The sequence below is a fragment of the Castanea sativa genome, chromosome 9 (genome assembly GCF_040712315.1).
Source record: "Castanea sativa cultivar Marrone di Chiusa Pesio chromosome 9, ASM4071231v1".
Taxonomy (NCBI): domain Eukaryota; kingdom Viridiplantae; phylum Streptophyta; class Magnoliopsida; order Fagales; family Fagaceae; genus Castanea; species Castanea sativa.
In genome coordinates this window covers 28,573,729-28,587,731 of record NC_134021.1, presented here as the reverse complement: position 1 = coordinate 28,587,731, position 14,003 = coordinate 28,573,729, and the positions used below count along the sequence as shown (strand labels likewise).

General features: G+C 39.8%; 2 protein-coding genes across 2 annotated transcripts; both read left to right on the top strand.

Annotated features, from left to right (window-relative positions):
* The first annotated feature begins 879 nt into the window (after nt 1-879).
* On the top strand, nt 880-2,178 carry LOC142609009 (uncharacterized). Its single transcript, XM_075780656.1, has 3 exons — nt 880-1,375; nt 1,484-1,670; nt 1,752-2,178. Exons 1-3 carry the CDS (start codon nt 880-882, stop codon nt 2,176-2,178), a joined length of 1,110 nt encoding a protein of 369 aa, XP_075636771.1.
* A 7,970-nt stretch (nt 2,179-10,148) lies between these two features.
* Nucleotides 10,149-11,639, top strand: LOC142610029 (F-box/kelch-repeat protein At3g23880-like). The gene has a single exon (XM_075781747.1). The coding sequence runs from the start codon at nt 10,347-10,349 to the stop codon at nt 11,586-11,588; it is 1,242 nt and encodes a 413-aa protein (XP_075637862.1). The 5' UTR covers nt 10,149-10,346; the 3' UTR covers nt 11,589-11,639.
* Nucleotides 11,640-14,003: the final 2,364 nt, after the last annotated feature.

Sequence of the window (14,003 nt, the reverse complement as noted above, 5' to 3'; positions counted from 1 at the left end):
GCCGTGAAGCGCCTCAAACTTCCAAATAATCCAAAAGAAGTCCAAGTACTGACCGGCATGTTAGCTGCCTTTAACCGGTTTATTTCAAAGTTTGTCGACCGGTGTCATCCATTTTACCAGCTTTTAAAGAAGTGGAAGGGATTCCAATGGAATGAGGAGTGTGAAAAGGCTTTTCAAGATTTGAAAGAATATTTGGTGTGGACGCCCATGTTAACATCCCCAGAGCTTGGCGATGACTTATACATGTATCTCTCGGTGTCCGAGCATGCCGTGAGTGCTGTGCTGCTGAGATATCAAGGTGTGCAATAGTCGATATACTATATCAGCAAAACCTTGGTCGATGCCAAGACAAGGTATTTGCCTCTGGGCACTAGTTCATGCTACGAGGAAGTTACCCATTATTTTCAAGCTCATACCATCTATGTACTGACCAAGTATCCTCTGCAATCGTTGTTGAAGAGATCTGATTTCACAGGCAGAATAGCTAAATGGGGAACTTGGCTGGGCTCTTTTGACATTAGGCATAGACCTAGAAGCTCGGTGAAAGGTCAGGTTCTCGCCGACTTTGTCGCAGAGTTTTCCCCGAAAGGGGAGGTAGAGATGGTCTGCCACGTAGAAGTCCTAGGAGCCGGGGCTAGAATCATAGTTATTAACCCTGAAGGAATAAAACTGGAGCACTCTTTTAGGCTAGGATTTAGGGCTTTTAACAACGAGGCCGAGTATAAAACCCTACTTGCTAGATTAAGGGTTGTTTCAGACTTGGGTACAAGGGAAGTAGAGGTCTACTCGAATTCTCGATTGGTGGTAAATTAGGTACAGGGCAGCTTTGAGGCCAAGGATCCCTGGATGATGCAGTACTTATGATTGGTAAAGCAAACTATGGACCGCTTTTGTGGTGTGAGAGTGGTTCAAGTGGCCAGGGGACAGAACCGGCACGCTGATTCTTTGGCCATATTAGCATCATCGTTAACCGAGGAGGTACCCCGATTAATCAAAGTGGAGCTAGTAGACGAACCGAGTATTAATGCAAGGGTAAGTGTTTCACTGATAACAACAACCGAACCATGTTGGATGGATCCGATCATCGACTTCTTAGCCGAGGATCAAGTGCCAGCCGATGAAAAGGAAGTAGAAAAAGTACACCAAGCAGCTGCTTGGAATTGGTTATTAGCTGATTGTAAGCTGTACCGAAGGTCTTTTAAGGGGCCTTACTTACAGTGTTTGCACCCTAGCAAGATTGAAGAACTTCTGACCGAACTACATGAGGGAGTGTGCGGCAGTCACGTGGGGGGACGTTTATTAGCCCACCGAGCGATGACTCAAGGATTTTGGAGGTTGCAAATGCAAAAGGATGCTACCGAGTATGCACGAAAGTGTGAGCAATGTCAGAAGCACACCCTGATGATCCACCAGCCAGCGGGGAGCCTAAATCCTATTAGTAGCCTGTAGCCAAGAAACCAAAGGTTTGTTTTAGTGGTCGTAGACTATTTCACCAAGAGGGTAGAGGCAGAGGCGTTGGCAAACATCCGGGATGTGAATGTTAAGAAGTTTGTATGGAGAAACATTGTAAGAAGGTTCGGGGTACCAGAGTCTCTCGCATTAGATAATGGGTTGCAGCTCAATAGCAAAGCTTTCGACGAGTATTGTAGCAGCCTCGGTATCAAGAACAAGTACTCTACCTCGGCATAGCCACAGAGTAATGGCCAAGCCGAGGCCATTAATAAAGCCATTGTGAATGGGTTGAAGAAAAGATTGGAGGCTGCTAAGGGTAGGTGGGCAGAAGAATTGCCCAATGTTTTATGGGCATACCGGACAACCCCGAGGAGATCCACGGGAAAGACTCTATTTTCTCTAACATATGGAGCGAAAGTTGTCATGCCAACCGAGATAAATTTGTGCAGTGCCCGGATTTCAGGATTCTCCCCAGCCGAGAGCGTAGAATTAGTGGTGAGTAAGTTGAACTTGTTGGAAGAGCACCGGGAGTCAGTGACCATACGGCTGGTAGAATATCAGCAAAAACTTGCTCGGAGAGACAACAGAGACGTGAGGAGAAAGGAGTTTAGCGTCGGAGATTTGGTACTTCGGAAGGTAGTAGGAAACAACCGAAATGTCAATGCAGGAAAGTTAGCACCGACTGGGGAAGGACCATATAGAGTAACTGCCATTACTGGCACATGAGCGTACTATTTGGAAGACTTGGACGAAAGACCACTTCCCTAGCCATGGAATGCTCACAATTTGAAGAAGTTTTACCACTGACTGTCAGTGTGCATGAGTATGGGTTGAGTATAACGTTGTGTGTATAAAATATTAAGTAATACGAGGGTGATGTTTATTCATGCAGGTGTATTTGCACCTATAGTTCCAACATTGTTAACTCATTAACCCCAGTCAACAAACGCAAAGAGAACTAAGACTATTTATTCTAAGGACAGAAACCTGCCTCTCAATTTGATCCTAATCACCGAGCAGATGGAAACCTTATATCAAATCATTATAAAGACAGAAACCTGCTTCTCGGTTCGATCCTAATCACCAAGCAAGTGGAAACCTTATATCAAATCATTCTAAGGATAGAAACTTGCTTTCTGATTCGATCCTAATCACTGAGCAGGTGGAAACCTTATATCAAATCATTCTAAGGACAGAAACCTACTTCCCAGTTTGATCCTAATCTCCAAGCAGATGGAAACCTTATATCAAATTATTCTAAGGACATAAACCTGCTTCTCAGTTTGATCCTAATCACTAGGCGGGTGGAAACCTAATAGCAAGTTTACCAAACGATGAAAATCCTGTTCTCGGCTAAGCTAAATTACTTGAAAGATGGGAACGTAGCACCTAGTTTCCATAAGAGCAGAAGCCTGGTGATCATTTCTCATTAAACACATATATGCAAGATTTAATCTTCATTGCCATATAGGAGCTTGGCGCTAGTTTTTTCCTAGATGCAGGCAACCTTTCAGTCCGGTCCCGGTCACCAAATAGATAAAGATATAGCTTATCTTCTTGAAGAATGAAAGAGAAATCATCATCACCAATCAGAGACGGGCCTTGGTATGGTTGCCCAGTCATGAGGAATGAAAGACAAGGCATGGCAAAAGAGAAAAAAGTAAGTAAATAATAACCAAGTGACAATGTGATAATCATTTATAAATATATATATCTAAGATAAATGTCCAGTCACTATCTCTGGATGACTAATCAAATGAAGTAAAGCAAACATAAATAAAAATTTAACCATTGTTTTGTCACCACAACTCGGTGACTATAGGCAAACCAAACAAATTAAAGAGAAAATTAAACAAAAGGAAAGTAAGAGATAAGCTGAAATTCGAAAAATCAAGCTGGAAGATCAGTGGGCGGGAGCTGGGCTACACCCTCGGCTGGCTGTTCTAGTGCATCCTCGACGGGCTGAGTGGTTGGAAGGGGTTAAGCATGAACACCCTCGCCAGGCTGGTCGCCAGCACGGAGGTTGCTGGTGACTTCCAGGTTAACTAACTCCACGTGGGAGTCAATTGCCTACACCAACTCTCTCATGTTGGGCGTCTTTTCTTCATCGACAACACCGGAAGGATTCTGGACGGGGAGAAAGGGATTCGAGAAGGGAATCTGGTTGGGGTTCCTTAATGGAGAATCTTTAGGAACCCCCATAGCTTGCAGGGCGGCCAACCACCCCTCCTCGAATCCATGATTCCAAGCTTGGCTAACGACGGTCTCCGCAGAGTTTTTTGCGTCTGTGAAACCTTCGTTGTACCATTTGTCTTCACAAGCCTCCAAAGCCGCCTTTCGGTGCAATCTCGTCGGCCTGTGCGAGGTTCAAACTCTCTGCCTTTACCAGCTTAAGCTCTGTCCCCCCTAGCTTCATCTCCATCTCCGTTAGCTTCTTTTTTGCCAACGCTCTAGCCTTCTTGGACGCATGAGCCTTCTTTTCCGCGGCCTTGGCAGCTTTGACCTTCTCCTTCGTGGTAGCCGTAGCGACATCCATGAGGGCTTTCTCCCGTTCGGCATCCTCAGCGGCCTCCTTTAGCCGATCATCCATGATGTATGCCAGCTGGGCGACCTACAATATTACAATGACATGTAAAAAAAAAATGCAAGCACATTAATGCGCAGAAATAGGATTAATAAAAAAAATGCAAGCACATTAATGTGTAGAAATAGGATTATGATGAGTTACCGCAATGGTGTGTCACTACAGCTGAGAGCCAGTGACTCATCAGGGCGACCTGAAAAGAAATGCAGATCTTCGGGCAAAAGAAGACCTTGTGCCAGGCGCTGAGCAACCCTGCCACCTTCTCCCTGCGCCCAAGTCCTAACGCTGTCTATTACAGGAAGGGGCTTATTGCCAAGCTTGAAGGTGGTCTGCCAACCCACCTCCTGCCGCGAAGAGGACGCAACGTGAGACCCAACCTGTGCAGTGGGCCAAACATCACCATGAGGCTCTCGGATAGTGATCCCTCTAAATACTCAGGGAGGAGTCCTTAAGGGTGCATCCCCTGAGCCTGCAAGAGGTTGCTCGGAGGTGCGTTGTCTCTTCCGAGAGTGGCCAAGGGGAGGAGGAGGAGGACTTGGGTCTCTACCCTAAGGTTCTTGTTGTTGTGCTGCTGGTCGTGCGTTGGGCACAAAGCGATCAATAGTCATCGCCCATCTAGTCACCATTTCGTCCTTGCTGGGGTTAAATTCTACTCCTGAAGAGTGTACGGATTTGGCCGTTGCTAGCTCGACTACTTGAACAAGGGCTAGACCTTCAGGTCTTTCAACGGGTTGATGAACGACGCGTTTTTCGGAAATTGTCTATGCTGAAGTATCTTTAATGGGTTCTAAAGATCTCGCTTTGCCAAAACGGGGGCCAAGGTCTCGGGCTTCACCGACTGATAAAGAGGGAGGGAGCAAATTGGCGTGTCGAACGTCGATATATGATAATAGGGCTGTCCACCAGCAAAGCCTGGTTCGAATGGCTACCAAGTAGAGTATACTAGGTTGCAGCCGAGTATCAGGTAGGACGCCCGACGCTATCCATCTGTGTGCACAAAGATCTTCGACCTAAGAACAAAATTAAGATCCTTCACGTGCACAACCCTAAGGTCCAGTTTAAATCTTTTCCCTTCTGCACCAAATTAACAAGAAGACCGGTTAGTATATGCGAGAGTGAAATGAGCAAAAACATCAAATTTAAAGCAAGTTAAAGTACTCGGTACTAACCAACATCACGTAGTGAAAGTGGGTAGGGGAGCTCATCGGCAAGCCAATTGCCACTCACCTAGACGAATTTTCCCGCCGAGTTTCTGTTTGAGTCGGGAAGGCATGATATAAGCCGTACCCACATGTCCATAGTTATTAAATAGTAATCGGACCTAATATTGCCGCATAAAATATACATAAAGTTGATGTCGTGATGGTTCAGTTGTAACTTGTATATTTGGTTTAGTCTACTGACACGAATCACAACTCGGTAAAAATTGGGAGGGAGTTGGTCGGGGCATAGGCCATAAAACCTAAGGGTACCTACAATGAGAGGGTCCATGAGAAACCTAACCCCACCCTCTAGGATGGCTATCAAAGAAAAAAATGCTACATTTGAATTAGAGCGCCTCTGGAGACAATATCGCTCTCAAACTTGCCAAAGTTGCTTCAGAAGTGAGGAGATGAGAATAGCCCATTCTTAAACTCTAAGAGTGAAGAAAAACTTGAAAGAAGAGGAAAGAGTAAAGAAGACTTACTGTGGGCTCTAGGAAATGATGATCTGGACTGGAGAATTTATGCATGGGAGAAATATGCTCGGTAGAGAGAAAATTGAAGAAAAGAGGATGCAAAGAGTAGAGTGAGAGGCCAGGAGAAACTATTTGTAGGGCAAAAAGCATTTAAAGAAGAAGGAAGTGGGAAAAACCCTTCTGATTTCTTTTGGTAACCCCCACAATCGTGGGCTCGGTTCACGAATCGTCAGGTTATAATTACTGATAAATGTGACAGTTTGCCACAGCGCTCCTTTTAAGAAAGCATTGATAGCCATTTTGTTCATTTAACAGTCGACGATTGGGCTTCCCGAGGGGTCATCGATGCCATTCAGATTGTCCTTGATTCGCTCCCGGTAGCCGGGCATGAATCAAGGGAGGGCTATTGTACGAGGCAGGGCTCCAGGCCTGTTGGGCCTAGGGCCTTGGCCTTGAGATACAACACCTGACCCTATCCCTATTGGAATTATGACCTCAGTTCGAATGTACCTCGAAACCCAATCTAAACCCCTAAAATCGTAATGGAGCCATCATGTCTTGAACGTCAAAAGCGAGCCCCTCCCAATCAACTCTAACTTGGTCAGGAGTGTGATTGCTCAGGGATACGAGGTCTCAGTGGTCCGGTAATGCCTTGGGGAGTATCACCACCGAACAACCTTTTGGTGGCAGGAACCAGTTCCAATGCCATTACCACTGTTCCCAACTGTACCTCCACTTAGAAGCAATGGAATTGGACCCCGATCCACACGAGTGATATCAGGAAATAATCATAACACCCCCACTTACCTCCAGCTATAAATGGGAGGATAGGGTGAGAGATTTAGGGGTTGGCCTTGCGAAGAAAAAAAACAGAGAAGAGAAAGAGAGAGTGGCCATACCAAGAGAAAATGGGAGTAACTCAGTAAGGAAAAAGAGAAGGGTTTGTGAAAACAAGAGTGTGTAACTAGGTCTCCAAGCAAAGGACTACCCATAGTAGGAAACCCAAAACCCACAATAAAACAAGTTGTGAGCCCAAGTATAGATTGAGCCCGTTGACTGTATTTAAGGTGCGAATCAGGGGGGGGGCTATTATGCGAGGCAGGGCCCCAGACCTATTGGGCCTCAAACCCTAGCCTTGTGGCACCATACGAGACAGGGCTCCAGGCCCGTTGGACCATGGGCCCTGACCTTGAGATACAACACTTGACCATATCCCCATTGGACTTATGACCTCAGTCTAAACGCACCTTGAAACCCAATCTAATCCCCAAAAACCAAAATGGAGCCATCATGTCTTAAACATCAAAAGCGAGCCCCTACCGATCAACTCTAACTTGGTCGAGAGTGTGATTGCTCAAGGATATGAGGTTTCAGCAGTCCAGTAATTCCTTGGGGAGTATTGCCGCCGAACAGCTTTTTGGTGGCAGGAACCAGTTCCAATGCCATTACCACTGTTCCCAACAGTACCTCCACTTAGAAGCAATGGAATTGGACCCTCATCCACACGAGTGAGATCAGGAAATAATCATAACACCCCTACTTACCTCTAGCTATAAATGGCAGGATAGGGTGAGAGATTTGGGGGTTGGCATTGCGAAGAAAAAAAACAGAGAAAAGAAAGAGAGAGTGGCCATATCGAGAGAAAATGGGAGTAACTCAGTAAGGAAAAAGAGAGGGGTTTGTGAAAACAAGAGTGTGTAACTGGGTCTTCGAGCAAATGACTACCCATATTAAGAAATCCAAAACCCACAATAAAGTAAGTTGTGAGCCGAAGTATAAATTGAGCCCGTTGACCATATTTAGGGTGCGCACACATATCATTTGGGTTCTACAACTATTTCGCTTCTGAGGAAATTTTCTTAAGGTTGGGCTGCAATTTTTATAATTGTAATTGTCTTTATGAAAGTTGGTGCCAAATTTGAAGTCTAAACTTCTTGACTATTTGTAGTTTTAGCTTAGCCTCATTTGATTTTTCTCTTTTTGGATAAATAGCCTCATTTGATCTAAATTATAGCTTCGTTTGATCTATTTCTTCAGATGAAGAAGTTTTAAGACATAGAAAGTGAAGTTGACAACAACCAAGTTGCCTTCTCCACCAAAAATTCCTTCCAAGGATATTCTCATCATTCTTTTTTAACTTTTTTTTTTGGCTAATATTTTGTGTCCATCAGAGGGGATGTTACCGATCACTTTAGTTGCTTATAATATACTTAAAATAAATATATTTATAAGAAGCATATTGTTTTGGAAATTATAGTTGTGATCATACTCTTCTAAATCTATTTATTTTTATAAATGTCTAATTAATTATTGTTATTAAAATTCTATAAGATATTTCCTCATTATCAATAATTTAACTTGCTTCATTCATTGAACTAAAATTTTTTTTTTTCAAAAATTCTACTTATTAGTTATTGATGTAGTTCATAAAAATACTATAATTCAATCATTTATAAATTTGATTGTGATAATTATCTATGTATTTAATTTGAAATTCGTACTAGGTGTTATTTTTCACATGTTGCAGAAAGCAAAGTTCTTTCATTTCATTTATGTTATTTATTTATTTATTTTTAAATTCAGTTGTTTGTTTTTTATTTTTAATTTATTGAAACATTTGCATCTCTTTATAATTTGGTTTCCTATGTTCTTTCTTTTTTCGTTGTTTACAAGTTCTTTGAGGGATTTTTTTAATAATTATTTTCCTTGGGGTTGTGATGTAAAGGACAAAGAGTTCACAAATCACAGTGATAGAGGCATGTAATTTCGTTACAATGAATATCATAATTTAATGGTAAGTTTAGGGATTTTACCCTTTATTTCTATTTATTTTTAATATATATATTCGAACATGTAATAGAAGGAAAACTTGGCAAAGAAGTAGGAGATTAGGATCAATGGTCATTTTGTTCTTTGAAACTTATTTCTTTGCATCTTGCCATCCTATATCTATGGTAAGCTTTTTTGTAGCGAACATTATTCTTTTTCCTAAAATATTGCCTACAAAATATGACAACTTTTCGTGTTAGTCTTCACGTTCAAACTCAACAAATTATGCAGTCAACAACTTTTAACTTTTAAAATATGAGCGCGTGTTTGAAGACTCTTCTATTTTTTTGGGTAAAAGTTAATGATTTGCATTCATTATAATTTGGGATTAGTACATTTTTCCTGACATAAAACACCTAGAAGTGTGATGAAAAAATTATTTCACCCGCAAACCCATAATACTCATCACACCTTTAGGTATTTTATGATTAGAAAATGTAGTAATCCCAAATTATAATAAATGCAAATCATTAACCTTTATCCAAAAAAATAAAAAAGCCTTTATGAGCGTGTGTTGAGAGGCTAGTTTAGAAAAACCCATATTATCATTATCATTATCATTACCATTTCTTTTTCTTTTGGGTTCTTTAATATTTTTTTCAAATTAATTTTTTTAATTAATAAGTTGTTGATGTGGCATTTTTTATGCCAATAATTCTTTTCTTTTTAATTAATCTAGTTGTCACATTAGCTTTAATTGTGCTAACAGTGCACGTTGTTTGCCACATAAGCTTTTTTTGTTAGTGAGTTAACGGTAAGAACTAAATTAATTGTAAGCTGAAAATAATATGGAGCAAATTGATTGCTCCCAAAATATAGAGACCAAATTGATTGTGACCTCAAAATATAAGGACCAAAATTGTATTTTCACCTTTAATTAAATAGGTAGATACGTGACATATTTTTATTTGTGGATTATAGAATAGAATAGGAATAGTGGTACAGAAGATTTGGACTCCTACTCCCTAGTCCCAAATGTTTTAGTAATTATCACCAGTTAAGAGCATTTGCATCCGTCGATCCAAAATAGAAAAAGTGCTCAATTTTACATATTTAAGTCCTAAAATCACTCACACTAGTCAAGTTAACCATGTGAATTTACACTGACACTCTTAATTTTGCATTCAATTTTTTATTATTTCTTTATGTATCCCAATGATGAAGGAAGAGAAGGAATTGTAGTTGACGTGTGAAGAAAGAAAAACAATGAAAAAAATCAAGAAAAAAAATGATATATTAATGAAATGTAGTGTAAAATAGATAATTCATATAAGGTGTTTTAAAAATCATGTGTGTTAAATAGAAAAAGTATTTTGTATCAAATGATACTACGTCATCTATATCAAAATCTAATAAACAAGAGATGTGTGCAAAAATAACTACCCAATAACACGTCTTTTAATTATTAGTAAATTAGTTATTTTTTTCCTGATATACCCCACACTTATTAAATTTTAATACCATTGATACCAAATAACTACCCAATAACACGTATTTTAATTATTAGTAAATTAATTATTTTTTCCTGATATACCCCCACGCAATTTTAATAAAACTCGTACCAAATACCTTCTCCCAAAACTAAAAAAGAACGAGTGTTAAAAAAAGAAAAAGGAAGAAGAAGGTTTTATGCTAAATATTTTTCACAGGCCCTCTTCTCCTCCCTGGCTGTCCAAAAGTAAAAGAAAGGTCAATTTCTCCTCTCCTTCTTCTTCGCCTCAAACACAAACCTAACCCTTAGAATTCAGATATGTGATTGTGATACCCCCAAATCTGATCAAACCACCACCGATTTCTCAACCTATGGAAATGCTGTCCCAGCGTCTCGACGACGACGTCGTATTCGACGTCCTGACTCGAGTGCCAGTGAAATCCCTAATTCGATTCAGGTGCGTTTCCAAATCCTGGTATTCCACTATCTCCAGCTCCATTTTCATTACCGCACACCTCCACCGAGCTAAATCATCATCAGCCAACAACAACAACAACAATGGTGGTTATCTGTTGTATTCACCTTTTCCAGAAGAATTAAACTTTTCATCTTACAATAAAGAATTGTGTACAGTTTCTTACAATAGCGACCGCTCGTTGACCCACATTTCTAGATTTCGAGTCCCCTTTCCTTATGACTTCATGGTTAGCTTCTGTAATGGCATGCTCTGCCTTAACAGTATTAAGGGTCGGGGCAATGTAATATATTTGTGGAACCCAAGCATTAGAAAGTTTAAGAAGCTTCTAGCTACTCCCTTGACTTACCCTTTTCATGATGTGGTTGTTGGACTTGCCTACCATTCTCAAAACAATGACTACAAGATTCTCAGAATTGTGCCTTATAAAGTGTCACGTGGATGTGGGTCAGAAGTTCCGGCAATTGAGGCCGAGATTTACACTTTGAGCACTGATTTGTGGAGAAGGGTTGTAATATCCGTGGAGTCATTTTGTGGGTCTAGACCCAATATTGGATGTATTGATGATATTCATGAATCATTCTGTATTTTTTTTAATGGAGCTCTGCACTCTATAGCATGTTGTCGGGATTACAATTTCATTTTGTCCTTTGATGTCGATGATGAGAGATTCCATGAGATTTTGCTACCTCCAAATTATTTAGATGGAGTTTGTGGACAAGTGGAATGTCTTACCGTGTTCAAGGGATCTCTGGCTTTGATTGTTTTCGGTAAAACTCTACCTGAGGGGAGTGACCTATGCCACTTATGGGTGATGAAGGAGTATGGTGTGGCCGAGTCTTGGACTAGGAAAAGTTTACCGATAGAAAATGTTGCACAGTTCTTTGGCTGCACTGTCAATGGGGAACTTCTGATTGAGAAGTTTAACCATTGTAATATCCTTTCATTTGAACCTGAGAGCTTAAGTGAGGAAATTCTTAGAATTCCTGAGCTTGGATGTATGATTTACACAGCTGATTTTGTGGAGAGCCTAGTTTTACTTGATGGTGTAAACATCTCATCACAATACGAAAATCAGCAAGTTGGAGTTTTTAGCAAGGCACTGATGTTTTTGAAATCCATATTGAAAAGTCATTAAGCTGTTAGTAAGTGTTATTTATTTATTTGTTAATATATGAACCCGTTACTATATTGTGTTTTCTTTACATTTGTTCTAGGTATGAAAGTCTTGCTTTTGATGTAGAAAATTAGATTTGTTTAAATGGAAAGGATCACTTTGGGCACCATATCTATTAATATAAATTGATTTTCTTTTTTGTGAGAAATGTTGTGCACATTCTTGAACATGGCATGTCATGGTGAAACATACAAGTTTAGCCAATAACATGGTCTTACTGTATTGGTCTTAAAATAATGATTACTAGTTTTTGAATCAAGTAAACTATTAGAATTTTTTTTTTCATTTTGATACTTGGTGCTACCCTTAAATTTTGATTTTTCTCAACACACCATGTATAATATGATTTCATCACAGGCAAGAAAAGAAACTTTTCCGGATTATGCTCGTCAATCTTTATAAGAGTGGCCAAGAGCCTAGTAGTTCAACCGGCACTTCTTGGTGTTTCCAATGGAGATATCTAGGGTTCAATTCCCCCCTTCCTCCATTATAGCTATTGAATTATCAACAAAAAAAAAAATCTTCATGAGAGTGAAATTTTTTAATGTTCTGTCATTTGCATTTTTCACTGCCAAGAAAACCATGATACACATGAGATTTAATTAATTATCAGGAAATTTAGAAGCTTCAATAATTATTTTGATGAATGTTCTTAACTTCTTATTGTATCTTTTTTGTTGATAATTTGACAAATTCTTGTTTGAGAGGGAAGAGGTAAAGTGTAGATTGGCCAAGACAGAAATGCAAAGTTGTGAGGTAATCTGAATCAAGTTAATCAACATCATATGTCCTTCTTTAGATCACAACTATTTATGAAGATCTTTTTAGGACTATTGATTTGAAATGCCATTGCATAGAAACAGCATTTTGCATGAAAGCCAATTATTTAACGATCAGGCATGTTAAGGTTTACCATGCTGCTCTCCCAAATGGCATGTAGAAATGAGTTTCTTTCTACTATTCTGGTAGGAAACCATCGAATGCATGAGATGGTGTCAAAGCCAAACAGCAAGCTTTTGGAAGGACTGCTTCCTAAAGAATTATAAGCAGGCACTGTAGATTACAAGAAATAAACATTCTAGGTGAGATAACTAATTCTGGGGTGCCATTTCTTTTTCTACAAGTTGAGAATCTGATTTATCAGTGTTATTGATCTTCAAAAATTGAATTCCCAGAGTTTATGGCTTAGGATGTACTGTGTCTTTTCCATCTTGACATCATGAATGTTTTGTCAATATCATGAAACGAGTTGAGTTAGATGCTAAAGTGGTTGTGAAATGGGTTGGTGGGCCTTTGCAACGTTACCATGAAAAAAAAGCTTCTAGCTTCTTCAAATTGCTTGCAATTATTGGATTGCTGGTAACTTTTTCCACAATGATAAGGTAAAAGATTTTGGCAACCTTTTTCACAACTTGCTAAGTAGCAAATTTTGATTGAGGCCATTTATTCATTGCAGATGATTTGGTTTTGTTTGCCAAAAACAATAGGAAAATTTGTTAGGATCTAAAAGAAGTCTTAGACGTGTTATGTGATCTCTCTGGGAAGAAGGTGAATCAAAGGAAGTCTAGAGTTTGTTTCTCTTTAAATGTTCCTGTTGTAAGGATGGAAGAGTTTTGTAGCTGTCTAAATTTTCATTTTAAGCCGGATCTTGGAAATACCTTGGATTCCCCTTGAAGCTCCTGGGATCCACACAGCAAAGATTTTTATTTTGTGATTGAGAAAGTTCAAGGTCACTTGCTGGTTGGAAACTTCATCTATTTTCCTTTGCTAGTAGATTTGTCCCTACCCTGCAAGGGTTATTACAAAACTATCAACCTGAATCCAACTCAAGACATAAACTAAAATTAAAATTCCAACCCACAAAACCCAACCCAAGGTGTTGTGTTGGGTCGGGTCGGGTCGGGTTGGTGGGTTTGATGCTCATCCCTATTTAAAAGTCAGTGCTCAAACAAAGCCATATATATGTTAATTCGGCCCCTGTTCCAGACTTCCAGTAACTTTAGGTCTTCCAAGTTCCTACACAATCATATTCATAACTCTTCCAGACATTTCCACAGACACCTTTCCTGCACCATCTCAAACAACTGTGCCAATTCTCCTAACTGAAGCTTTACTTTGTCCTTTACAAGCAACATTCAATCCCATCCTACTACATTCATAATAACCCTTGTTGGGTCAGTCTCTCTGTTTTTTAGTTTCTGCAAAAAATCCATAACCAATGGCCTTGTGTATATTTATCATTGGGGTTATTAGCTTGTATATCTCCTCTGTTCTTTTATGAGCTTTTAATTTATATATATGTGTGTGTGTGTGTGTGTGTGTGTGTGTATGTATGCATATGAGGAGTCTTCCAACTAACAATAGAAAATGTGTTAA

What these genes read in the sequence shown, in the direction of transcription:
- LOC142609009 (XM_075780656.1), top strand. Translation starts at nt 880, where the DNA reads ATGGACCGCTTTTGTGGTGTGAGAGTGGTTCAAGTGGCCAGGGGACAG. An exon ending in TACCGAGTATGCACGAAAGT is followed by an intron (nt 1,376 to 1,483) that starts GTGAGCAATGTC and finishes TAGTGGTCGTAG; the next exon opens with ACTATTTCACCAAGAGGGTA. An exon ending in AGCCTCGGTATCAAGAACAA is followed by an intron (nt 1,671 to 1,751) that starts GTACTCTACCTC and finishes GTTGAAGAAAAG; the next exon opens with ATTGGAGGCTGCTAAGGGTA.
- LOC142610029 (XM_075781747.1), top strand. Translation starts at nt 10,347, where the DNA reads ATGGAAATGCTGTCCCAGCGTCTCGACGACGACGTCGTATTCGACGTC.